Source organism: Macrotis lagotis, chromosome 3, assembly GCF_037893015.1.
Source record: "Macrotis lagotis isolate mMagLag1 chromosome 3, bilby.v1.9.chrom.fasta, whole genome shotgun sequence".
Classification (NCBI taxonomy): domain Eukaryota; kingdom Metazoa; phylum Chordata; class Mammalia; order Peramelemorphia; family Peramelidae; genus Macrotis; species Macrotis lagotis.
The window spans coordinates 283,126,810-283,151,962 of NC_133660.1; the positions used below are offsets into that span (position 1 = coordinate 283,126,810).

The 25,153-nt window shown below is 62.7% G+C and overlaps 2 protein-coding genes across 3 annotated transcripts; one reads left to right on the top strand and one right to left on the bottom strand.

Moving 5' to 3' along the window:
* Positions 1-1,518: 1,518 nt before the first annotated feature.
* Positions 1,519-19,366, top strand: LTBP3 (latent transforming growth factor beta binding protein 3). 2 transcript variants are annotated; one of them, XM_074231078.1, is made up of 28 exons: positions 1,519-2,061; positions 3,664-3,966; positions 4,831-5,033; positions 5,372-5,477; positions 5,625-5,717; positions 5,902-6,024; positions 6,479-6,637; positions 6,843-7,028; positions 7,512-7,528; positions 7,698-7,773; positions 7,909-8,007; positions 8,378-8,503; positions 8,597-8,728; positions 8,905-9,033; positions 9,101-9,223; positions 9,416-9,538; positions 9,633-9,755; positions 10,052-10,171; positions 10,248-10,376; positions 10,448-10,615; positions 10,731-10,814; positions 11,300-11,428; positions 11,687-11,824; positions 11,907-12,047; positions 12,204-12,365; positions 12,477-12,557; positions 12,743-12,874; positions 12,956-19,366. In XM_074231078.1, exons 1-28 carry the CDS (start codon positions 1,755-1,757, stop codon positions 13,105-13,107), a joined length of 3,864 nt encoding a protein of 1,287 aa, XP_074087179.1. In that variant the 5' UTR covers positions 1,519-1,754; the 3' UTR covers positions 13,108-19,366. The 2 variants fall into 2 exon arrangements, with proteins under 2 accessions (XP_074087179.1, XP_074087180.1); XM_074231079.1 differs by lacking the exon at positions 10,248-10,376.
* Positions 13,407-25,081, bottom strand: SCYL1 (SCY1 like pseudokinase 1). Its single transcript, XM_074231080.1, has 18 exons — positions 24,855-25,081; positions 24,542-24,682; positions 24,228-24,350; positions 23,898-24,124; positions 23,525-23,615; positions 23,180-23,335; positions 18,860-19,018; positions 18,655-18,762; positions 17,947-18,060; positions 16,950-17,105; positions 16,642-16,830; positions 15,948-16,023; positions 15,619-15,792; positions 15,003-15,169; positions 14,253-14,312; positions 13,937-14,149; positions 13,763-13,844; positions 13,407-13,669 (listed from the first exon to the last, which is right to left on the bottom strand). Exons 1-18 carry the CDS (start codon positions 24,972-24,974, stop codon positions 13,545-13,547), a joined length of 2,481 nt encoding a protein of 826 aa, XP_074087181.1. The 5' UTR covers positions 24,975-25,081; the 3' UTR covers positions 13,407-13,544.
* Positions 25,082-25,153: the final 72 nt, after the last annotated feature.

The following is a 25,153-nucleotide window of genomic DNA, read 5'->3' on the forward strand; positions in this document are numbered from 1 at the left end:
CTCAGCCAAGGCTGGAGAAGTGGAGCTCAGGAGCCTGGCCCTCTCTCCTCCGGAGAAGGCCCCTCCCCTTGGCCCCATCCGCCTGAACCCTGGGCCAGGGGCTTCCTATTTCATCTGCTGCTCAGACCCTGGTGAGAGGGCTGGGCTGGCGCGGGCTGCTCCCCCCGTTAGGGGCCCGTTGCCCCCTCTCCCAAGCCCTGGGCCCCAAAGCTGGGCCTCCCTCCTCCTCATCCCCTGGTCCTGCTCTGCTTGGCTCCCCATCTTCTCCCGGGCCATCCGGCTGGGAAAGGGGCCAGGCCCTGAGCTCAGGCGCTGGCTATTCCAGCCAGAACTGTCTGGGGCAAGGAGCCAGCCCCAGCCCAGACACCACCAGGACCTGGCCCCGGGGGTCTGGGAGGTGGGCGACCTGAGTGCGCCATGGGTCTGAGGACGGGGGGGGAGCTGCAGGTGGGGGGGGGGGGGCTGAGGCTCTGCCTTCTGCTACTCTGCCCAACCTACTTCCAGAGGATCGGGTTTGCCCCCTGCCCTGCCCTGTATCCCTGGGGGCTCCCTGGAGGGTGAGGGCAGGTGGGAGATTGGAGGGGGTGACTTCTGGCCCTGAGGTGGTATGATTGTTACCTGGGGCAAGACGGGGCCTTGCAGCTTGGGGACCTCCACCCCTGCCCCAGAGTTCCCGCTGCTGAGGGAGGAGATGGCCCTTAGAGCTCCTCCAGACCCACCTCCTCCTTTTCCACGAAGGGCCAGAAGAGGGAGGCTAGCAGAGGCCGGGCTCCCAAGTGGAATCGGGGGCCTCCCTGTGCCCCAGCTGGAGCCGGGCAGAGGGAGAGGGGGGCTGGCAGGGCCGTCTGCTGCGCCGTCTCCCTCCTGGCCCCTGGCTGCCACATCACTTCCCAGGTGAGGCAGGAGCTGGCTCTGGGGGCGCTGGGCAGACAGTCGGCCCCAGCTCCTGGCCAGGTGTGCGAGGGGGGCCCAGGCGCCCCAGACGTGCCCCCCTCTCTCTCCCCCGAAGGCAGGGCGGGCGGTGACTCTCCAAAGCCAGCCGGCCGCCTCCCCCTCTGGCCCCCAGCCAGCCTCCCAGCCCCCAGCGCCGCCTCCCCTGCTCTCCCCGCTCCCTCAGCCAGGGAAAACAACTGCTCATTTTTCCCTCCCTGCCTCCCTCCCTCCGTCGCTCGCTCGGCCTGCCCAGCCCCACACTCCCCGGGTCCGTCGGGAGCTGGCGGGCCGGGAGGCAGCGCCGGGACGCCGGAGGAGGCAGGCAGGCCGCCATCGCAGGCTGCGGAGCTCGGGCCGGCCGGGCCAGCCCCTGCCCACCCGGCTCCCCACCCGGCTCCCCCGCTCCCGCTCCCCCCACCCGGCTCCCCACCCGGCTCCCCCGCTCCTGCTCCCCCCACTCCCGCTCCCCCCACTCCTGCTCCCCCCACTCCCGCTCCCCCCACTCCCGCTCCCCCCACCCGGCTCCCCCGCTCCTGCTCCCCCCACTCCTGCTCCCCCCACTCCCGCTCCCCCCACTCCCACTCCCCCACTCCCGCTCCCGCTCCCCCCACCCGGCTCCCCCCATCAGGACCTGGAAGCCTTGGGGCCAGTTGGCTCCCCATCTCCCGCCCTCCTGGGGCTTCTCACTTTCATCTCTCCCACTTCCTTCTCCCTCCTTCCCTTCCTTCCCCTCTCTCTCTGTCCTCCTTTCTCTTCTCTCTCTCTTTGCTTCTTCCAGTCCCTCTGCCCCAGCTCCCTGGGGCCCCCTTGCCTGGGACCCCATGCTCTGGGCCTGTTGTGCCCCCCTCCCTCTGCCTCCTGAGATGCCCCCCTCCGGGCTGCTGCTTCTCCTGCTGCTGGGGGGCCTGGGAGAAGGGGTGCTGGGGGGCCCAGCAGGGGAGAGGGGGGCAGGGGGCGGGGGGGCGCTGGCAAGGGAACGCTTCAAGGTGGTCTTTGCCCCCGTCATCTGCAAGAGAACGTGTCTGAAGGGGCAGTGCCGGGACAGCTGCCAGCAGGGCAGCAACATGACCCTGATCGGGGAGAACGGGCACAGCACTGATACCCTCACTGGCTCCGGCTTCCGAGTGGGTGAGGCTGGACCGGGACCCTTGGATTCCAGCGAGGGGGAGAGGCTGGGGGCCCGGTGGGGATGGGGTCACCCGGGTTTTGGCAGATTCATGGGGTGACTTGGAGAGGGCAGGAAATCAGGAGGAGAAATGGGGTTCCACGGTGTCTGGGGAAGGGGACACCTGGGTTAGAAAGGGAACACCAGGATGTTCAGACTTTGGGGGAGGCACCTGGATTTTGGTTGCCTGGGGCATCCAGAGAGGATTCTGGGAGGAAGAACTCTGTGACTGGATGGGAGTGTGGATCAGCTCCAGGAGCAGAAATCAAAGGGGGGGGGTTCTTCAGGTCTTCCTTTCCTGGGCAGTCTCTGTTCCCCCTGCCTCAGGCTCACTAGGTCTGGGTTCTTAGGTCTAGGCCTTTTCAAGTTGCCCTCCTGGCCCTGCCAACCCCACACTCAGCCCCCTACAGCCAGGGGATCCCCACCCCCTCAAATCCTCAAGGCCCCAAGAGCTGAGGGCAAAGGACCATTTATTGCAGAGGGAGGGGGCTCTTTCTGTCCTGACTCTGTCTAATAATTATCCCCAGGACCCTGGGGGGGCAGGGAGGAGCCCCTTTTAATTATGCCTCTGGGGGAGTAATTAGTCAGCCAGGGCCCAGGAAGGTGCCCCCCCCAGAGAACCCCAGCTTGGAGGGGCCACCTGCAGTCCCTCACTTGTGTGACTGTGTGTCCAGTGAGGCATGGGTGAGTGTTGGTGTGTGGATGGGAACAGGCAGGAGCTAGGCCTTCCTGCCGAGCCCGGGCCTGTTGTCTGGGTCTGGGCTGCCCACATCCCTCGGGCACAGTGCCCGGCCGCGGGTGGGCGGTGTCACTGGGAGGTCAAGCTCACCGCCAGGAGTGACTCACTCAGGAGGGCAGGAAGGAGGCCCTGCCCCCTCACCCCCACCCAACAGGATGGATGGGCCCGGAAGGATGCTTCTTCCCAGGGGCTGGGGGCTTCCCAGCCAGGGCCACGGAGGAGGGCTGAGCTCCGAAGGGGCTGCCCCACCCTGTTCCTGCTATCTGGGAGGCAGCCCTGGGCTAGGGAGAGAGGATGTCTCCAGGACAGGAGGGGAGCTGAAGGCTGGGGGGTGCTGGGGAGGTGGCGCCTTGACTAGGTCCTGGCTGAGACCCATCGCCACCCCCGTGACCCTGGACGAGTCATTTCTCCATTTTCTCAGCCCTAAAGCCAGGGTCTGGGGTTAGCTCACTTTCCAAGGGTTCTCCCGGCTCCGGCTGGCCCTGTCCTTTCTCAGATCCCTAGCTTAGAAACTCGTAGCCGAGTGGTTCTATGGTGGGTTTGTACGTGTGAGGCGCGAAACCCCTGGGTGCACCTGCAAGGCCACACATATGCGAGAGGCCAGGTGCAAATTGGAGATTTCCTCCGAATCCCTCTCAGCTCTAAACCCTCCGGACCCTACATGTGTGGGTGTAGCCAAGGGAGAGTTTGGCCCCCAGAAGCCCCTGGGGGAGGTCGATGGGAGAGCTCTCGAGTTGGGGGGGACTGAGGGAAAGTGGAGACTGGATTAGGATGTGGGTGGGCGGCCTAACCACCCCTCCCCACCCTGCCTCATCTTCCCTTGCAGTGGTGTGCCCTTTGCCCTGTATGAATGGGGGCCAGTGTTCATCTCGAAACCACTGTCTCTGCCCCCCGGACTTCACCGGCCGATTCTGTCAGGTGCCAGCTGGCAGCGTCGGGGCAGGCCTAGGCCGAGGGGGGGCTCTGGGTGGCCCCCCACCCCCTGCCCCTGAGGGAGAACCGGTGGCCAGCAAGCATGCCATCTATGCAGTCCAGGTGATCGCAGACCCCCCTGGTGCAGGGGAGCAGCCCCCCGCCCAGCATGCAGCCTTCCTGGTACCCCTGGGGCCTGGCCAGATCTCAGCTGAAGGTGAGAGAACAGAGGGGGAAGACAGGTGGGAGACAGGACAGGGAATGGGTATGAATGGAGGGGGAGTGGAAACCTCCTCCAAGAGTGGACTCGATGTCCTTAGACGTCCAGGGTGGCTTCAGTTTGTCTCTTTGCGTCTCCAGGGAATTCACAGAGATGCTTTCATTCATTCATTTAGAGGAATTAGACCCAGAAGAGACCGCAGAGATCATATAGTTTTACCCCTTCATTTTACAGAAAAGGAAACTGAGGCTCAGAGAGGGGGAGGGGCTTCACAGGGAGTGATGGAGCTATGAAGTGAGAAAGCTCCTGACCAACTGTGCTCAGGAAAGGGAGCGTGGCCATCTTGCAGGCTGTCCCAAGGAGGCCGCAGGGTCCTTCCCAGGTGCCGATGATGGGAACCTCAGGAATGGGGGGAGGGCAGAGAACAGGGCCAGGAGCCAACGTGGACAATTTAGATTTGATGGAGGGGGAAAGGGAACCTTCCTCAGAATGAGCTCTACCTCCAAGGGTCTGGGGCTCCCAGGAGAGGTGGTGGGTCCCTCTTCATCAGAGGCCTCCAGGAGGAGGTCACCTGAGGGTTTTGTGGAGGGGAGGGAGTCCTCATTCAAGTTAGGGCTACACGACTCCCTACATTACGTTCGCAGGGAAGGAAGGAAGGGGGACAGAAGGATAAAGAAAGGACAGAAGGGAGAGAGGGAGAGAGACAGAGACAGACAGACTAACTGATGGACAGGGAGTCAGAACTAGTACCCCAGCTAGGAAGGGACCTCGTGGGGAAGTGCTGTGGGGTGGGGGACACCAGAAAGCTGGGGGGGTGTCCAGGCTATATGATACTGATCCACTGTATCCTCTGGCCTCTAGTGCAGGCACCGCCACCCCTGGTAAATGTGAGAGTTCACCATCCCCCAGAGGCCTCTGTCCAGGTTCACCGCATCGAAGGGCTGAATGCTGAGGGCCCTGCACCCCCCCAGCACCTCCTCCCTCACCCCAAGACTCCCCACCCCAGGCCTCCTACTCAGAAGCCCTTGGGCCGCTGCTTCCAGGACACTCTACCCAAGCAGGCTGTGAGTGACCCCCAAAGTCCCTAGGCCCTCCCCCCAGGAGCCCCACCTCAGCCTTTCGGACCACCCTTAGGCTCCCCAACAGGCTATGACTACCCTAATCCTGCTCCCCATTACTCCTTTCCAACCCTGAACTGGCTCTGAGACAATGTAGGCAGCCTTGGGTGGGGAGTCGGATTCTGGCTAACCCAGTGACTTTAGAGAAGCCCCTTCCCTGTCTATCACCAGGGACTTAATGAGATGCCCTTCGAATCTGCAGCTGTACCATCCCAAGATCCTTGGGGGCTGGGAGGCGCAGATGGGGGGGCTGGAACCTAACTTGTTCCTTCTTTGGGCCCCAGTGTGGCAGTAACCCACTTCCTGGCCTGACCAAGCAGGAAGATTGTTGCGGGAGCATCGGCACGGCCTGGGGGCAGAACAAATGTCACAAGTGTCCCCAGTTGCAGTGTGAGTCCATGGTGGCCCGGCCCAGCCCCCTCCCATTGCTTGACCTGCTGGCCCTGCTCCTCCTCCCCATCCTTCCCTCCCTCCCATCCCCTCCTAGCTGGCCTCCCTCTCCCTCTCCCTAGTGACCTATTGCCATGCTCTCCCCAGACACCGGCGTGCAGAAACCAGGCCCCGTCCGAGGGGAGCTGGGGGGTGACTGCCCCCAGGGTTACAAGAGACTGAACAGCACCCACTGCCAGGGTATGGGGACCCTGGGAGGTATACAAAGTCGGGGTGGGGAATGGCCAGAGAGAGGCCAGACCATGGGTTGGAGATTTGACTTCATGGAGGGTCCGTGAGAGGAGGAGGGAGCCAAGGTGGACAGGGTTGGGAGGGCATCCTCACTTCTCTCCCTCCTTCCATCCTCTCCCTCTTTTCCCCACAGACATCAATGAGTGTGCCATGCCAGGAATGTGCCGTCATGGAGACTGCCTCAACAGCCCAGGCTCCTATCGCTGTGTCTGTCCCCCTGGACACAGCCTTGGCCCCTCCAGAACCCAGTGCTTGGGTAAGAGCCCTCCGGGAAAGATCAGAGGCCACATGGCAATATCAAAGGTGGTTTGGGGGTGCCTAGATGGCGCAGTGGATAGGGCACCTGGAGTCAGGAGTACCTGAGTTTAAATGTGACCTCAGACATTTCATAATTACATATCTGTGTGGCCTTGGGCAAGTCACTTGACTCCATTGCCTTGTTTAAAAAAAAAAAACCCAAAAAGGTGGTTGATCTGCAGGAGTCAGATGCAGAGAGAGGTCAGAGGTCAGTAAGGTCAGGTTGAGAATCATTCAAACATATGTGGATAAGTCAGAAAATATATACATAGGTTGAAGCAAAAATGGAGAACATGGGTCGAGTTTGCTATGGAGTCAGGGTCACCCTGGGGTATCAGGTGGGGCTGCCTGGAGGTGGTGAGGCAGGGTGCCCGAGGAGCTTCTATCCCGATTCTTCCCATCCTATGTCTCAGCTGAGAAGCCAGAGGAGAAAAGTCTCTGTTTCCGCCTGGTCAGCCCTGACCTGCAGTGTCAGCACCCCCTCACCACCCACCTGACCCGCCAGATGTGCTGCTGCAGTGTGGGCAAGGCCTGGGGAGCCCGCTGCCAGCGATGCCCTGCTGATGGCACAGGTCAGACACCGGCTGCCCCCTGCACTGTTTGGGGGGGATCCCCCAGCCTCCCAGGAGCTAGAGGGGAAATCGGAGGGAGCAGGAACCCCAGAGTGCCTCTAGAGGACATAAGCTCCTCTCAGCTCCAGGATGTTACTTTGGGCAGGCAGGAACCCCAGAGAAGTCCAGGGAAAGTTTACTTCTTTTTTCCCTTCCCTCCCCCCAGTTGCTTTCAAAGAGATCTGCCCTGCGGGGAAAGGTTACCACATCCTGACCTCCCACCAGACTCTCACCATCCAAGGAGAGAGTGACTTTTCCCTATTCCTGCACCCTGATGGGCCCCCCAAATCCCAGCAGCTCCCAGAGAGCCCCAGCCGAGCCCCCCTGCAGGACGAGCTGGAGGAGGATAAAGGTAAGAGCTTGGCGCACTAGTCACAGCACTGAGTCAGAGGCCCAGGTGGTGGTGTGGAAGGGGGGATGGCGGAGGGGGATAGGTGGGGGAACTTCTCCCCAAGGAGTCCAACCAGCAGCTGCATCTCCAGTTCCTCCTCTCCCCCCTGCCCTATGCTAGGCACCCCAGGGATAGACATGTCTAGGACTTGGGGCTAAACCTCAGTCTCTTTGCATTAACCATCTGACCCCATATAGCTCATCAGGACCTCCATCTCCCGCCATTCGCCAATCCCTCTCTGGGCCCTCTCAGCTCCGAAAGCCCTGACCTCCTGTCTTGCAGAGACCCCGACTACCTCCACCAGGACCCTCACCAGAGCTCTGACCAAATTCCCTCCGTCCCCCCCGCCCCATGACAGTAATTTCCCTGTAACTCTCAGTCCTTAACTGGACTTCAGACTTTCCTAAAGTCCGGCCTCTTAAATGGTGGCTTTTTCTCTTCCAGGGGTGACCACGGACTCTGTGAGTATACAGGTTCCTCTGCTGTGGGGGGGGGGGGCACAAAGGGCGGCAGGGAGCCCGGGGGGCATCAGCAGCCCGGGAGAAGCAGTGGGGAGAATGGGGGGCAGGGCTGAGCCCGGAGCTCAAGGCTGCCTCTTTGCCCTCCCCGCTCACCCCACCCAAACCCCAGATGGACTCGGAGGAGCGCTCCCCTCCACAGGGCCAGCCCCCCGTCACCACGCCGCCGCCGGTGCGCCAGTATCCAGGTGAGCCAGGGAAGGGGAAGGAGACGGGCCAGGAGGAAAGGCCTCGGGGGGGAGGGCTGCGCCTGGGGGCCAGGTCTCGGGGATCTCGCCCCCCACCCAAGGGGATCAACCACGCCCGGGTGGTCTCTCTTGCAGAGTTGATATCCCGCCCCACGCCGCCAGCCGTGCGGAGAGTCCCCCCCGATCTGCTGCCCTCCAGGAGCGCAGTGGAAATCGCCCCCACGCAGGTGACAGGTACGCCCCGTCCCAGCCGCAGCCCCAGCCCGGCCCCGGCCCCGGCCCCCCAGCCTGGCCTCCCCCCGCCTACCCCCCCCAGCCTGGCCCCGGCCCAGCCCAGCCCCCCCCAGGCTGGGCCCGGCCCCCCCAGCTGGGCCCCCCCCAGCCTGGCCCCGACCCCCCAGCTGGGCCCCCCCAGCCTGGCCCCGGCCCCCTAGTTGGCCCTCCCCCAGCCTGGCCCCGGCCCCCCCCAGTTGGCCCTCCCCCAGCCTGGCCCCGGCCCCCCCAGTTGGCCCTCCCCCAGCCTGGCCCCGGCCCCACCAGCTGGCCCAGGGGAGCGGGCGCCAGGCGGGGACCCCGGCTCCTTAGGGCGCCGCTCCCCCCCCAGAAACTGACGAGTGCCGAGTGAACCGCAACATCTGCGGCCACGGAGAGTGCGTGCCCGGCCCCGCGGGCTACTCCTGCCAGTGCTACCCGGGCTACCGGCCGCATCCGCAGCAGCTCTACTGCGTGGGTGAGCGGGGGAGCCGCAGTGGGGGCGGGGCGGGCTCAGCCGCGTCCCACGGGGGGATCTGCCCCGACGTCTCCCCGACCGACCCTCCCCCAGACGTGAACGAATGTGAGGCGGAGCCCTGCGGAGTGGGGAAGGGCGTCTGCATGAACACGGGAGGGTCCTACAACTGTCACTGCAACCGCGGCTACCGGCTGCAAGTCACCCCGAGCGGCCGCTCCTGCGTGGGTAAGGGGGCGCCCGGGCGGGGCGGGCGCGGGCGGGGCCCGGCGGGGCGGGGCGCGGCTATGCAGATAAGGGGCGGGGCGGGCCTCGGGGAGGAGCGGCTCGCTCTCATTGGGGCAGAGCCCCGAGGGGGCGGAGCCTGGAGCGCGGCTGCCGCCCCTTCCCCGCCCCGCCCCCAGACCTCAACGAGTGCACCAAGCCCCACCTGTGCGGGGACGGCGGCTTCTGCATCAACTTCCCCGGGAACTACAAGTGCAGCTGCTACCCGGGCTACCGGCCCAAGCCGTCCCGGCAGCCCCTGTGCGAAGGTAGGCCCCGCCCCCCCGCCCCCCCTCCCGGCCCGGGGGCCCCCCTGACCCGCCCCTCCGTCCGCAGACATTGACGAGTGTCGAGACCCCAGCTCGTGCCCCGACAGCAAGTGCGAGAACAAGCCGGGCAGCTTCAAGTGCATCGCCTGCCAGCCGGGCTACCGGAGCCAGGGGGGCGGGGCCTGCCGGGGTGAGGGCGGGGCCTGCCGGGCGGGGCTCGTGGGGAGGGCGGGGCCTGCCGGGCGGGGCTCGTGGGGAGGGCGGGGCCTGCCGGGCGGGGCTTGTGGGGAGGGCCTTCCCCAGCCCACCCTAGCCTGGCGGGGGAAGGGCAGGGGAGGGGGCGCGGCCCCAGCGGCCCCTCCAGCACCCCCTCCCCCCCCAGACGTGGACGAGTGCGCCGAGGGCAGCCCCTGCCAGCCCGGCTGGTGCGAGAACCTCCCGGGCTCCTTCCGCTGCACCTGCGCCCAGGGCTACGCCCCGGCCCCCGACGGCCGCAGCTGCCTGGGTGAGTGCCCCCGAGGCCGGGGCGTCCCCAGCCCCCAGCCCCAGCCCCCCGTGCCCGGCCTTCGGGCTCTGAGCCCCTCTCGCCTGCCCCGCAGACGTGGACGAGTGCGAGGCGGGTGGCGTGTGCGAGTTCGGCGCCTGCACCAACACGCCCGGGGCGTTCCAGTGCCAGTGCCTCCCGGGCTACCACCTGTCCCGCGACCGGAGCCGCTGCGAAGGTGCGGGGGGGGGGGGCTGCCACGGTCCATCTTCCGGACCCCTGGGCCCCGACTTCTGGTTCCGGGGTCCCCCAGAGGCAGGGCATCCAAGGGCGCCCTCGGGGCCCCTGGCGGCAGCCCGCAGTCTCACTCCTTGCCCGGGCGCCCCTGCGGCCCTGGGGGGGGGGGCCGGGCGGGGGTCCCCTGGGCGGGGGGGTGGTCCCCGTGCCCGGGCTGGGCCCCGTCTGTCTCTCCCCCTCTCCCTCCCTGCGGGGGCGCGGGGGGCCCGGCGGGGTCACGGCTCCTGGTCCCCCCAGACGTGGACGAGTGCGACTTCCCGGCGGCCTGCATCGGGGGGGACTGCAGCAACACCAACGGCTCCTACCGCTGCCTCTGCCCCCCGGGCCACCGGCTGGTGGGGGGCAGGAAGTGCCAAGGTACGGGGGGGCTGGGCGCGGGGGGCCCCGCGGGGCGGCCCGGCCGGGGGCTCCACCCTCTGTCCTGTCCCGGCAGACGTGGACGAATGCGGCCAGGACCCCGGGCTCTGCCTCCCCCACGGGGCCTGCGAGAACGTGCACGGTTCCTACGTCTGCATCTGCGCCGAGGGCTTCACCCCCACGCGGGACGGGCGCGCCTGCGAGGGTGAGCGCCCCGCCTCCACCCACCCCAGGCCCCGGGCCCCCCGCGGTGCTGAGCTGGCTCTCCCCCCCCAGAGGCCGAGCCCCCCCGCCACAAGAAGGAGTGCTACCTCAACTTCGACGACCCCGTCTTCTGCGACAGCGTCCTGGCCACCAACGTCACCCGGCAGGAGTGCTGCTGCTCGCTGGGCGCCGGCTGGGGCGACCACTGCGAGATCTACCCCTGCCCCGTGCACAGCTCAGGTGGGTGCCCGGGCCGGGGCCAAAGGGCGGCTGGTGGGACCCCCAGGACCCTTCCTCAGGCCCTTCCCAGAGCCCGGTGCTGCCTCACCCGCCCGCCTTCCTTCGCCCCCCGCAGCGGAATTTCATAGTCTCTGTCCAGATGGCAAAGGCTACATCCAAGAGAGCAACGTCATCAGCTACGGCATCCCAGCTCACCGGGGTAAGGGCCGCCGCCCCCCGCCTCCCCCCACCGCCCCCCAGCCGCTAGTTCTGTCATTCACTTCACTAGCGCTAGGGGGGCCGACCCTGGAGCCCGGAGGACCCGAGTTCAAATCCGGCCTCCGACACTTCAGCGTGACCTAGCCGTGTGGCCTTGGGCGAGTCACCTAAGCCCACTGCCTGGCCAAGGGAAAAACAAAAGCCCCAAGCACTTAGGAAGCACCTACTGCATGCTGGACAACCAGGACAGAAGGTGGAACCTTGCCCTTAGGGAGTTTTATTCCTCCGGACGTATAAAACAGATCCGAAGTCCATTTCGGGGTTCAAGCAGAGTGTCAACAACTCCCGTGGGAGGCGGCCCCAGGGCTGAGGCTGGAAGGGAGCTAGAGGGAGGAGGGGCAGCTGGGGGGGGCAGTGCCCCGCTCCGGCTCCGAAGAGGGGAAGGCGGGGGGGAGGGGCTTCCCGCTGACCCCCCGGCCCCTCCAGACATCGACGAGTGCGTGCTCTTCGGGGAGGAGATCTGCAAGGAGGGCAAGTGCGTCAACACGCAGCCCGGCTACGAGTGTTACTGCAAGCAGGGCTTCTACTACGACGGGAACCTGCTGGAGTGTGTGGGTGAGCCTGGGGGGTCCGGCTGCTCCTGCCCCGGCCCCGCACCCAGGGCTCCCAGGAGGGTCTGGCCAGGGTGCAGGAGCCCTCCCCCACCCCGTGAGAGCAGGACCCCCCCCCCCCGGCTCCCCCAGTCTCTCCTCCTCACTGACCGACTCCCGGTCTGCTCCCTCGGGCAAAGGAAATGAGGCCACGGGCAGCGGGGGCGGGCGGCAGACTCGGGGCGACCCCCAGCCCACGGGAGCCCCCCGTCCCTCTGCTCAGATGTGGACGAGTGTCTAGACGAGTCCAAGTGCAGGAATGGCGTGTGCGAGAACACCCGTGGGGGCTACCGCTGCTCCTGTACCCCGCCGGCCGAGTACAGCCCGGCGCAGCGCCAGTGCCTGATCCCCGAGGAGATGGGTGAGGGGCGCGGGAGGGTCCTGGGGGGCGGGGGGGGCGCGGGAGGAGGAGGAGGCGGCCGGGCTGACTCTCGTGCCCCTAGACGTGGATGAGTGCCAGGACCCCGGGGCCTGCCAGCACGGCCGCTGCCTCAACCTCCCCGGCTCGTTCCGCTGTGAGTGCCACCTGCCCTGGGTGCCAGGGCCCACCGGCAGAGACTGCCAGCTCCTGGAGAGCCCAGCAGGTGAGGGCGGGGCGCCCCTGCTTGGCGCCCGGGGTCCGACGGTAGTCCGGGACCTTGGGGGTGGGGGTCGTCCCAGGCCGGGAAAGGGAGGGCAGGCTTGGAGCCACGGGGGTGGGGGCCCCCCCAGGGTAGTCAGCCTGTCCCCGGTGCCCGCAGACAGGCCCCAGGAGCGCAGGGACGTGTGCTGGGGCCAGCGCGGGGAGGACGGCATGTGTGCCGGGCCCCTGGCCGGGCCCCTCCTGCCCTACGAGGACTGCTGCTGCCGCCAGGGCCGCGGCTGGGGGGCCCAGTGCCGACCCTGCCCACCCCGGGGCCCAGGTGAGCCGCGGGCCGGGAAAGGAGGGGAGGGGACCCCCCGTAAAAGGGGGCCGCGCAGCTCACGGACCTCGAAACTGACCTCGCTTCTCCCCTGCGCCCCCCCCCCCCCAGGACTTCAGTGTCCGAACTCCCAGAGCGAAAGTAACTCCTTTTGGGACGTGAGCCCCCTGTTCCTGAGGAAGCCCCCCCGAGGTGAGTCGCCCCGCCCTCCGCCGCTTCGGGGCTCCCCGGAGCCCCCCCGCAGGCCTCTCCGAGGGAGCCGGGGGGCTCGGACACTCCGAAGCGGGGGTCGTAACTCCGCCTACCCCCCAGGGTGCGCACGGCAGCCTTGTGTAAGTGTTAGCTATGATTCTCTCCGTCATCCCTCTCGGTCGCAGAAGAGGACAGCTCCGAGGAGGACTCGGACGAGTGTCGCTGCGTGAGCGGCCGCTGCGTGGCCCGCCCGGGGGGCGCGGTGTGCGAGTGTCCGGGCGGCTTCCAGCTGGACGCGTCCCGCACGCGCTGCGTGGGTAAGCCTGGGGGAGCGGCGCGCGGCCCCCACTGGGCTCCCGGCGCCCGGGCCCGCGCCATCCCCGCTCCGTCTCCCGCAGACATAGACGAGTGCCGCGAGCTGAACCAGCGGGGGCTGCTGTGCAAGAGCGAGCGCTGCGTCAACACCAGCGGCTCCTTCCGCTGCGCCTGCAAGGCCGGCTTCGTCCGGGTCAGGCCGCACGGGGCCTGCGTACCCCAGAGGCGCCGCTGAGCCCCGCGCCCGACCCAAGCGCCCCCGCGGGGCTGGCCGGGCGCCCCAGGGGGCGTTCAGCCACGGAGGCCCGGTGACTGCGTGACTGCGTGGCCGCGGCCGCCCGGCGGCCCGCCCCGAGGAAACTGGACCGGCGCGGCGCCCGTGGACGTGGCCCGTCCCGCCCTCCCCGCGCGGGCCCGCGGCGCGCTTCTCTCCGCCGGGGCCCGACGCCCGGCCCGCGGGGACCTGGGGGGGGGTGGGCCCCTCGTCCCCCCGCCCCGCCGCGCGCCCCGACACTGCAGGCCCGAGACTCGACGGGACTAGAAATAAAGTGTATTCCAGCTCTGACTCTGTACATGGGGCCGGGCCGGGCCCCCACGCGCGCTCTGTACACCGGCGGCCCGGGCGGAGGCCCCGCCCCCTCTCCCAGCGGCAGGGCCGGGGCGGAGCACCCCTCAGTCCAGCTTCCGGGCCCCCAGCTTCATGGGCCCCTTGGCCGCCTTCCTCTCGGCCCGCTTGGCCTCCATCTCCCGCTTCCTCTCTTCCCTCTTCTTCCGAGCGAGCTCGGCCTTGGCCTGTTCTGGGGGACGAGACAGGCGGGTCAGGGGGCGCTGGGGCCACGGCCGCCCCGGCCCCCTCCCCCAGGGCCACAGCGGCTCGGGGCCCTACTTACTGCTTTCTGCCTCCAGCGACCCCCAGCTCTCCTCCGTCCCCCAGTCCCCCGAGGCCTCTGTGCTCCAGGAATCCGGGTTCCGCTGCAGATTAAGAGAAAGAAGTCAGGGGTCCCCGGCTGGGCAGAGGCCTGACCCCCCCAGGCCCCCTCCCCCCGCCGGGCATCCCACCTTACCTGCGTGTGGGCAGCCAGGCGCGGTGCCAGGGCTGAAAAGGGGTCCGCCTTCTCGCCAGTCTCCGTGCCACCCCAGTTGTACTCACTGGTCAGCTTGGTGCCCTCGGGCAGGGGCTTGGGGGGCTGATCCTCCTGCCAGCCTTGTTCCCACGAGCCTTCGGCCTCCCAGCTGCTCCAGTCAGACTCGGGGGGCTTCCGAGAGGGGCTGCCTGCCTGTGGGGGGAGGAGGGGATGGAGAGTCCCCGGACCAGGTGGACTCAGCCCACCGGCTGGTAGCCCCCCACCGAGGCACCCCACTCCCGGTCCGGGACCTCACCCTCCTGGCCTGGTGCTCCCTCTCACTGGCGCTCCAGTCGTCCCGCTGAGCCTCTCCATCCTGCCGTAAAGAAGGGCAGGGGGCAGAGTGTTGGGGAGCCTGTTCCCTGGCAGCCCACCCCTCCCACCCCAGGGTCTCCCTCCATCAGTCTATCCTTCTCCTGCCCCAGGAAGAGAGAAGGGACTGTCTCCTGGGGATTATACTCTAATGGGGAAGATAGACAGGACCCGCCCCCCCCCCACCCTCCAGAAAATCATCAACTCTGCCAGCTGTTCTGCCAAGGAGAGCCTAGCCCACAGTGAGCTGAGGGAGGGAGCTGGCACTGACCCCCATTTTATAAATAAAAAAGTGAGGTGGCTCATCCAGGGTCACCCAGCCAGGATGTGTCTGAGACTGTTTGCAGTCAGGACGCCCCAATTCTGGTCCACCTGAGCCTCGATCCTCCCCTGCCCGTCACTATGGCCTTGGGGGATGGCTAAAGGAAGGATGCCAGGGAGAGGGGAAGATGAGCGGTAGATGGAGTCCCGAGACGGGAATGGAGGGGGACTCCTGGGCCCGCCACCTTCAGAGGTCACCTTCCCAGGGGGCTGGTCTCTTCCGCCCCAAGACTGACAACTCAAAATAACAGCCCAGGGATGGAGGCCTAAAGTCTGCCAGCCTCTGCCCTCCCAGAACTTACGTTCCCAGCATGGGTAAGGGCAGAGAGGGGAAGCGGCTGCGAAGCCAGAGAGCGGTCCAGAGGCTGCTTACCTCCAGGCTGCCCCAGTCTTCATCGTCCCAGCGGTCAGCCGAGCCCTGCCCTTCCTCAGCCGCCTCCTCCTCCTCCTCCCCCTGCACCCCTCTTGTGTCCCACTGACCTGAGGTCACCGGAGGGACCTGGGCAGGGGCAGCTGCTGGGGCTGGGGCTGGAGCTGAAGCTGGGAAGGGAAGGAAAGGGGCATGTCAGGTCAGCATCCTCAGAGACCCCAGATTTCCTCTCTGCCCATCACCCAAGGGAAAGAAGGAAGGACATGGGTCTGCCAGGTCCCTCGAGGACTTTGTAGGGGCCAAGCATTCCACGGGGGGCTGCACAAAGCCCTCTTCTGGAGAGCCCCCTTACCCCACCCAGGCCTCCAGGGCTCTGGAGCATTTAGCTGAGGTGAGATGGAGGTTCCCAGGCCCTCCCCAAACGAAAATCTCCCAGGGGTCAAAGCTGGCAAGGCCCTCTGAGGCCATCGTGCTGGCCCCTTCATTTTGTACATCAGAAAGTGAGGCATCTAGGGTAGGATTTGAAGCTGGCCCTCTGCAGAGGTACCCCAGATGCCATCTATAATTGGGGACCAGGATGGTTGGGAAGCCTAAGCTCCCAAGCAATTGGAAGACTCACCCTCTGGGAGTGGCCTGAGGGAGGCATCGCTGGCTGAGGCGCTTTCAGTGGTGGTGGTGGGGTTGGCTCGGATCAGCTTAGAAGTGAGGGAGGACACCCCCGTCACTGCCCAGCCGGCCCAGCTTGCTGCGGTGGCCCCCGGCCTGGGGCTAGAAGCTCTGTGGACATCCTTCTCTAGGGGAGGAGCAGACAATGTGGGGTGCCCAGGCATCCCTGGGGAGGGGCTCCCAGCAGAGAGCTTGAGGAGTAGTGTGACCCAGGGGGATGGGGCACTGATCCCAAAGGCTACTGACAAAGAACTTTGGGGTGGAGGACTGAGGGGCACTCACCCATTTCTTCCAGCTGGGCTGGGTCTTCAGACACAGACTCCAGTTTGGTTAGGAAGCTTCGAATGGCCTTGAAAGCCTGAGAGGGGGAGAGAAGGGAAAGTGGGGGACCTGAGGGGGCCTGCTCAGCAAGCCAGAGGAGGGGCCAGGAGACCCCACCCCATGGCATCCTAAACAATGAGTTACCTCGGACTCAGTTTTCTGATCCATACAAAGGGGCGTTAGGGACCCCAAGGTAGTGTGGCCCAGGGGTTGGATTCCAATCCTGCCTCAGGAGTAAAAGAAAGGAGCCATCCTGGGCTCTACTTCTATGGCCCAGTCATCCTGAATAAAGCTTCCCCTCCCTGGCCCTCAGTTTCCCCATCTGTAAGAAGAGAGGATTAGGCCCCATTTCCTTCTCTTTCAGCTCTCGATCTAGGACTCTGGCTGAGATTTGGGCTCAAGCACTCATAAAAGCAATACAGAAGAGCCCAGAGAGAAGGCCAGACAGTACTCTCTCAGACAATCGGGGGACTGGGAGGCTCAACGGAGGCTTCTGGGGAGGGGGCTGGTGAGCACCTGATTCCAACAGACAAGAAACGGGGATGAAGTGCATGGGGGCACAGCCTAGGCAAAAGAATGGAGGTGGGAGACGAGCCCCAGCTAGTGCGGCAGCCTGCCAAGTCTGGCCAGTGCCCAGGCTGCTGCCCAGCCTCACCTGGTCCCGCACAGTTTTCTCAGGGTCTACAGTGAGGGTGCAAAGGACCGGCAGGATCTTGAGGGCACAGTCACTCATGGAGTAGAGATTGTGCGTGGCGGCAAAGCCCAGGACGCCCGCGGCCCGTGATGGGGCAAAGGGATCCCTGGTGGCCCGGCTGAAGGCTGATGTGAGGACCCGGTGTCTGGTCTGAGGAAGAGGAGATGGCGTTCAGTGGCCCTGGACGTGGCCGCGGCAGAGCCAAAGGGAAGAGGGGAGCAGGTGGAGGCCCCGTAGGTACGGGGTGCAGAGGCGGGGGCCCAACTCACACTGGCGCTGAGGTAGGGGCCGATCTTGCCCAGGCACACGGTGGTGTTACAGCGGATGGGGCCCTGCTCATCCTTGGCCTGGAGCCTGGCAAAGTGCTTCATCAGCTCCACATTCAGATTCTGCTCATTCAGCTTGGGGGCCAGCAGCAGCATGGACTGGAGGAAGAGGGATCAGGGCCCGGTCTGCCTCAGAACCTGCCCAGGGTGCCCGAGCCCCCAGCTCCAGCACCCGGCCCACTGCCCACACTCAGATCTCCCAAAATCCCTGACAGAGGAATCCTGTAAGTTTCCCAATGCAGGTGTGCCAACATCTTTGGGAGAGACCACCCAGTACAAATGCTCTCTCCGGTCAGACCCTGAGCCTTGCGGGCAGGATCCTAGACCGAGAGGTCTGGACAGAACCTCAATAAGGCCTCCAAGTCCTCCTCTGAGGAGCTGGGATGGGAGCATTCTTGCCCTCAGTCACCCAGGCAGGAAGTAGAAGAGGAGCCTGGGACCCTAGTGTCTGTTGTCACACCAACTCATCAGCCGCAATGAAGAGGGGCCCTGGGCAGACCCACAGGGTGCCCCTCTGTCCTGTTGTCCCATAGCAATGACCCCCTCTCTGAACATCCCAGCCACCCAAAGCTCCCAACTTCTAGCACCTGGCTCTCCCCACCCTCATTTGTGCTTCCCTGAGGGAGGTGGGGCCAGGGCCTTTCTGCCCTCCTCCCTCGGTCCTGAAGGAAGGCGCTGGATGGCACTTCCAGTCAAGGACTCATCCCAAGGAGATCCCATGGCAACCAAACCCCAGGAAGGAGGTTCACAGGCCTGAAGGGTCATCCCACCCAACCCCTTCCTCTTTAAGATGAGGAAGCTGAGGCCCAAGAGGTGCCCTGATTTGTGCAAGGTCCCAGGGAATAGAGGGAGGCCATCCCCCCCAACCCTGGCTGAGGGTGCTTAGGGTCAGGGTGGCTCCCAGCCCCTTGGAGCCAGTGCTCAGCCAGTCCTGAGCCACCTTGACAGTCTGCTCCCGGATGGCGGGGTTGGTGTCCAGGAAGCCATGCACAACGTGGGGGAAGATCTGGGTGTTGACCGTTGGCTCGTTGAGGTATTGAATGAACTGCTCCATCTGTGCCAGAGCGGGTGGGAAGAGGAGACACATGAGGCCCAGGAAGGTCCCCAGGGGAAAGCCCCAGAGCCAGACCTGCTCTCAACTATGGCCCCCTCGGTCAGGACAGTTTATATCTCTAGTTATCTAGCATAGTGTGTGCCAAACGAAGTGCTTCATGGTTTTTCACTTCTTTGCTCATGGATGTGGCCCTCTTTGCCTCAGTTTCCCCAACTAGTCCACAAACAACAAAGATCCTGAGCTCAGGCTGGACCAGCAGACATCACCTGCAGGCTTCCTCTCCTGGGAAGCTCCATCTCTGGCTACTGCCCGGGATCTCTTCAACTTAAAAGAGACCCTATGAGCCAGCCCAACATATCAGAGCCTTTGCTGCCTGGCTTTCCAGCCCCAGGACCATTACTGTGGGGCATCCTGCCAGGCCAGACACTCTGTGATAGCCCCAGGCCCCAGGGGAGGCACAGCTTGTCCTCTGACTCCCCAACTGCCCCCTCCAGGCTTCACTGCTCTCCTCCCACCCACCCCCAGCAGAGACACATCCCTGCCCCGGGGCCTCCAGGGGAGCAAGGCCCTGTGCTGGGCCAGAGAGTGACCCACCTGCTGCAGTAAGCGGATGCGCATGGCTCGGTCTGTAGAGGAGAACATCTTTACCACCACAGGAATGATCTTCTGCTGGTACTCTTCGGCGCTGAGGAACTTCCCAACCTGCAAGGGCCAAAGCGGCAGTCAAAACACGGGCTGGTAGCCGAGGGCCCTCTGCTCCCTCCTCCCCTTCCCGGGCCCCTGCGGACACGTTGCCCACCTTGAAGAGAGGGGTGAGGATGACCGATCCCGCACTGCCATATTCAAAGGCCGTCAGCAGCTGGGGCAGGATCTTGTGCCGGCAGAAATCCTCGGGGAAGGAATCCAGGCTCTTGCTCAGCTCCTGAAAGAACTTCTGCTTCTCCGCTGGCTCTTTGATCTAGAGAGATGGAAGGTGGAGGGCCCATGGGAGGAGGAATCACAGCGGCTCTGAGGAAGGGGGCTCCGACGATCTAGTCACCTGCTGACGCATCTCTGGGAAGGGGCCACCAGCTGCAGGAAGCCTGGGCTAGTGGCAGACAGCTCCAATGGCTCAGGTGTTGGCTTTTCTCCTCACTTGAAACCTTAACATGCACCATTGTCTTATCATGTAATTGTGCTATCTCATCTTATACTTTATTTTTTCCTTAAGGATCTGATTTCTTTTCATCACATTCAACTGAGATAGCAGTGTGTAACATGGAACCAATGTAAAGACTAACAGACTGCCTTCTGTGGGGGGGGGGGGAGCAAGATTAGGGGAAAAATTGTAGAATTCAAAATTAATAAAATCTTTATTTAAAAAAAAAAAACTTAACATACCCCTTTCCCACAGCCACTCATCGCTCCTGGTCTATTCTCTGGAATCATGGGACCATGGACAAACCTCCCAAGACTGCCTCCCCCTCTCCAGCCATTTATCCGCCTAGGGCAGCCTCCTGAGGCCTTCTGCAGGCTACTTGCCCTCCTCTGGATACATGCCAGTTTGTTCTTTTCTGTCCTAAAGGGTGGTCCTCCAAACTAAACGGAGCATCCCAGGTGAGGTCACTTCCAAGTCCCAACCGCCATGCTTCTCTTGGCTTTTAACTCATATTAAAGCTGGGAGACCACCCCCTCCCCCACAGTGAACCTCTTGTGCCTCCAGTGACTTGCTTTAAATCCCCAGGGACCAATCCTTCCTAGGAAACATCCATTTATCTGGGGGGGGGGGAATCATGAAACACTCCCAGAGTGAACTCAACACAGGAAATCACTTCATCAAAAGAAAGAGCTGGGCCACTTAACCCCACTGCCTTGCCAAAAAAGAAAAAGAGCTGGGGGTGGTTAGGTGGTGCAGTGGATAGAGCACTGGCCCTGGAGTCAGAAGGACCTGGGTTCAAATGTGGCCTCAGACACTTAATGATTCCCTAGCTGTGTGGCCTTGGGCAAGTCACTGAACCCCATTTGCCTTGCAAAAACCTAAAAAATAAATACATAAATAGATAGATAGATAAATAAAAAAGAAGAAGAAAGAATGAGCTGAAAGAGCTCCCTTTCAAGAACGGCCATCAAGAGATTTCAGAACCAAATAAGCCGGAGAGAGGATCACAAATGACAAAGCAAATGATCTACTGCAAAAAATGCTAAATGGCTAATATGGAAATAAATGTTTCATACGGCCTCACATGTACAATCGAAATCAAACTGCCTGCTGCCTTCTCAAGGAGGGAAGGGCTGGGACAGGGGGAGAGAATTTGCAATTAAGATTTTTTTAAATGCTTGTTAATTGGGAAAGACTTAATGAAATCAAAATGGGGGTTTTGGTGGTTGTTGTTGTAGTTGTTTTAGTTTTTGCAAGGCAGTGGGGTTCAGTGGCTTGCCCAGGGCCACACAGGTCATTATGAAGTGTCTGAGACCGGATTTGAACTCGGGTTCTCCTGACTCCAGGGCCGCTGCTCTATGCACTGCGCCCCCTAGCCGCCCCGAAATAAAAATAGTAATTACAACTGATCGCAACTAGGATAAGAGAAACTGACCACTGCGCCACCTGTGCTTCCAATGTCCCAAATAAAAGGTGTGAGACACAGAAGAGTAGCAGACATGTGAGACTGAGGGCCAAGCACAAATACGGAAACGATCACAGTGGCAGCCAGGTGGCGATGGGAGGAGTGCAGAGTCTGGGGTCAGGAAAACCCGAGTTCAAATCCAGCTTCAAACATTTACTAGTGGGTGACCCTGAGTAGGTAAGTCACTTTACTCATTTGCCTCAATTTCTTCAGGAGTAAAATGGTGATAACAATGGTACCCACTTCCCAAAGTGTCTGTGAGACAAGCTGGGGGTGGGGACCACAGACACAGAATGGTACATGCATCATTGACAGTCAGGAGCTTTTGCTTAACTATTTTTCTTTGTCATGGGGAAGGGCTGGAGGGAGGGAATGTTGGGTATTGGATGAAAGATGTAGTATTGTCACAAACAAAATTTCCCTTTTAATTTAAAAAGGAAAGTGGGAGAAAAATTTAGAAATCAAAATCTTATAAAAATGTTGAAAATTATTATCACTTGTCATTGGAAAAAAATAAAATACTATTTGGTGGAAAAAAGTTTATAAAACTTAGAAAATTCCATTTTCTTAGATTTGTCCCAGCCCTTTAGACTGTCAAGAATGTATCCTGTGATCCAGAGACAGCGAACCCTTTCTGCTTTTTGTCAGCCTTCAGACAGAACACATGTCCTTTTAGCCAAGTCTCTGGAAGAATTGCTAAACCTCACAGCCCCCCCCCCCATTTCAGACCTCCTTCTGGACTCTCAATGAGTTCTCAAAACTGTAGCCTGGGCAGTGGAAAGACTGCTTGTTGCATTTGGAGGGGAGAAATCTAGTTCAAACCCTAGCCCTGTGTAACCTTGGATGAATCATTTCCCCTCTCTGGGTCTCAGTTTCCTCATTGGTACAATGAGGGTGTGGGACCAAATTTTTCCCTCCCTGCTCTGATCTGCTAACACCTGGCAAACTCGAGGGACCATGTCCCCAGTGCTACCCTCACACAGCTGTGTGATCATGGCTTCCTTCTCTAAGGATGGGCAGTGAGTGCAGATGAAACGGGAGAAGGCATTTACAGATCACCTACTGTGTGCCAGGGAGCACTTTACAGCTGTATCCCACTTTATCCTCACAAGAACCTTGTGTAGATACCATTATTATCCTTATTTTACGGTTGAGGAAACTGAGCCAATGAGAGGTTAAGCAACTTGGGTCTTCTTGATTCTAGACCCTGTGCTCTGATTAGTCCACAAAAGTAAGATCCTGGGGGTGGGGGTGAGGAGGCACTTAGGGGCCCTAGGGTCCAGTCCTTTCCCTTTATAAAAGAAGAAACTGAGGCTCAGATTTGTGGGTTACCCAAAGCAATGAATTTGTGGGCATTGGGGCCAGTCCCCTTTCTGGTCAGCTCACCTGAAACCAAAGGGCTATCATGGATGCCCTCCTTTATTTCATTTCTAAACTAGCCATGATCCTATAAGAGAGTTAATTTAAGAGTCCCAAAAGGGGCATTGTCAAATTATTCTTATGTGTGTGATGGTAGACATTTCTATTTTAAGAAATGTGTAACTTTAATAAACCCCAACACACATCATTTTTCAACGTACTCCCCAGAGAAATCCCTCGGGATCAAAAACACAAACGGCAAAGCTGACGAAGCAACCTCTGCTTTGTCTGTCACACTCTGCACCCCTCGGCCTCCTCTCCTGAGGGTCTGGAGAGGGACTTTTCAGCACAATGAATGTGGACTCACCTGGGATGTCTGGGGAGGCTGTTTTCCAAGCTGTCATTAGTTTTCTTAAGCAGATCTTGAAGACCTTCCCCCGCTCCCCTCTCTTCCCAGCATGTTTTTCACCCCTCCCTCTCAGGCTCGGTTCTCTTCTGCCAAGTGAGATGGTCCCACCTTGGATGGTCCCACCTGCCTGCTGCTCACAGATGAACGAACTGGGGTCTTGTTTAACTGGTCACAGGTCAGCTGGGCCGGGCCAACAGACCAGTCTGGTGTCCAAGGCCATCACTTTGTTTATACTGGCATATTGGGTTGCCCGCCAGGAAATAACATCTAGAGTGAGGGGAGTGTGTGAGTGAGTGTGTGTGTGTGTGTGTGTGTGTGTGATGTGTGTGAGTGATGTATGTGATGTGTAGCGTGTATGAGTGATGTGATATGTGTCTGTGATGCATGTGTGTGTGAGACGTGTGGTGGGTGTGTGTGTATATATGATGTATGTGTCTGTGACGTGTGTCTGTGTGTGATGTGTATGTCTGTGTGTGTGATATGTATATCTGTGATATGTGTCTGTGTGTGATATGTGGTGTGTGTGATGTGTGACTGTGTGATGTGTGTGATATGTGTGATATGTGTGTGTGAGAGAGATATGTGTGTACATTTCCCTGAGTTGCAGAGGACAAAGAAGGAATTTGGAAGAATAATAGTGGGCATCCAGCTGCTCTGGCCCCAGGCAGGGGGAGCAAAAGGGACAAGTAAGGCAGAAGGCCATCCACCAGGGCCCTTGCTCTCGAGGGCTCCCTCTTGTTGTGCTCACCTGGATCTCCTCAAGGAAGAGGTTGGTCTCCACGAAGCTGTTGCACATGAACCCACCGGGGGACCGGCAGTTCTGCAGGAAGCGGGATGGGTTGGGACGCACCCTGGGATTGGCTCCCACCAACTCACAGTAATGGGGAACCAGAGACTTTGGAATCTGAAAGAAGGGTAGGCACGAGAGGGGCCTCAGTGGGCCAGGGAGGACGAGGGGTTCAAGAGGTAGACCGCAAAAGGGCAGGGATTACCGGAGAAGAGAGAGGGGTCCATGGCCGAAGGGAGGAAGGCAAGGTTCAGGAAACCGGGAGTATTCAGTGGTCTGGGGGTGAACAGATTCCCAAAGACTCACCTTCCCCAGGGAGCGTAGGGAGGAGGCCCGGGCCAGGGGACCATTGAACACCTCCCAGATTAGACAGCCCAGTCTCCACATGTCAGCTGACCTGTGTTGACCCAAAGATGGGACTTAGGGGCCCTCTGGGGCCTGACCACGCTGGCCCCAGGGCCTCCCTACCCTTTCTTGGGGTACAGCTAGAAGCTGGAGAAGAAAGGATGGGGGAAGAGGAAAAAGGGGATGGGAGAAGGAGGGGCAGAGGAGAAGGGGCAGGACTCTGATCAGCTGTTCCTCACCCTCGGCTTCCAGCACCTCTGGGCCCCCCCCCACAAGGTCTCATTGCACAAGGGGTTCAAGCCTTTCATCCCCCATTCAATGCCCCCAAGCTCACCATTTCTCCCCCACGCTCTTGCCACTGTTATCTGTCATCTCGGGTGGGTCATAGCGCTCCAGGTCGGGGATCCCCTTGCGGGGAGGATCCCCGCTGTCCCCCTGGGCCGAGTACATGTAGTCCAGGCCGCCCAGCTTCCACTCCCCGGCTCGGTCCACAAAGACGGCCGCGGCGCACACGTTGTTGTGGATGAGGCTGCAGTCGTTGACCAGGAAGCTCAGAGCTTTCTGTGCGGGAGGAGAGAAGGCTGGGGCCCACCTGGGAGGCGGCAGCCCCCCGGCCCTCCCGGCCCCCGAGGGTGAGCGGGGGGATCCCAGTGCCCGTGCTCACCACAATCTGATGCAGCCCCCAGGAGATCTCCAGCTCGCTGAGGCCCCCCGTCTCTGCTCTCAGCTTCAGGTAGGTCCCCAGCGGGGTCACGGGCTCCGTCACCACATGAAGGCATTTGTCAGTCTGGGGGAGGCCCAGGACAGCGGTCAGTGGGGGGGGGGGGCCCGAGCAAACAACGCCCGGGGGTGGGGGGTCTGGGGCACCCTGGACCGGGGTCCGGGGCTTCAGCTCCGCCGTGACCTTCGGGCCGGGCGCCTCCGGCCCCGGGTCCCCCAAGACTGGGCTGGGGTCTCGGGCGGGGGGGGCCGGCCTACCTCCAGCCCGTCGGTGTAGGCCAGGATGTTGGGGTGCCGCAGGGTTTTGAGGCGCTTGAAGGCCGCCCTGGCCAGCTGCGTCTGCTCCTCGTCGCCGGGCCGGGCCTCGAACACGAACACGGACACGGCGTGTCCCGTGGCCTGCGGGGAAGCGAGGGCTGGTGGGGGGCCGCGGCCGGGGCGCCCCCTCCCCCGCCCGGCCCCGCGGGGGCTCGGCCGCGGGGGCCACGTCAGGCGGGGCGGGCCGGGGGCGGGGCCGGCCCCCCGGCCCGCCCGCCCGGCTCCGCTCGGCGCCCCGGCCCGGCCCCGTCACCTTCTTCTTGCCGCGCTGCAGCGCCCACAGCCCGGGCCCCGGCGCGCCGCCGCCCTCGGGGGGCTCCGGGCTCAGCTCGTACGGGAAGTCTCGGATCGGGTCCCGGGAGAAGAACCACATCTTCCGCCCGGCCCCGGCCCCGGCTCGGGCCCCGGCTCCGCTCGGCCCGCTCGGCTGCGGCTGCGGCTCCGGCTCCGGCTCCGGCTCCGGCTCCGGCTGCGCCTCTGCCCGGCTCCGCCCCCGCCCGGCTCCGCCCCCTCGCCGCTCCGCCAATAGCGGCTCCGCCCCCGGAGGCTCCG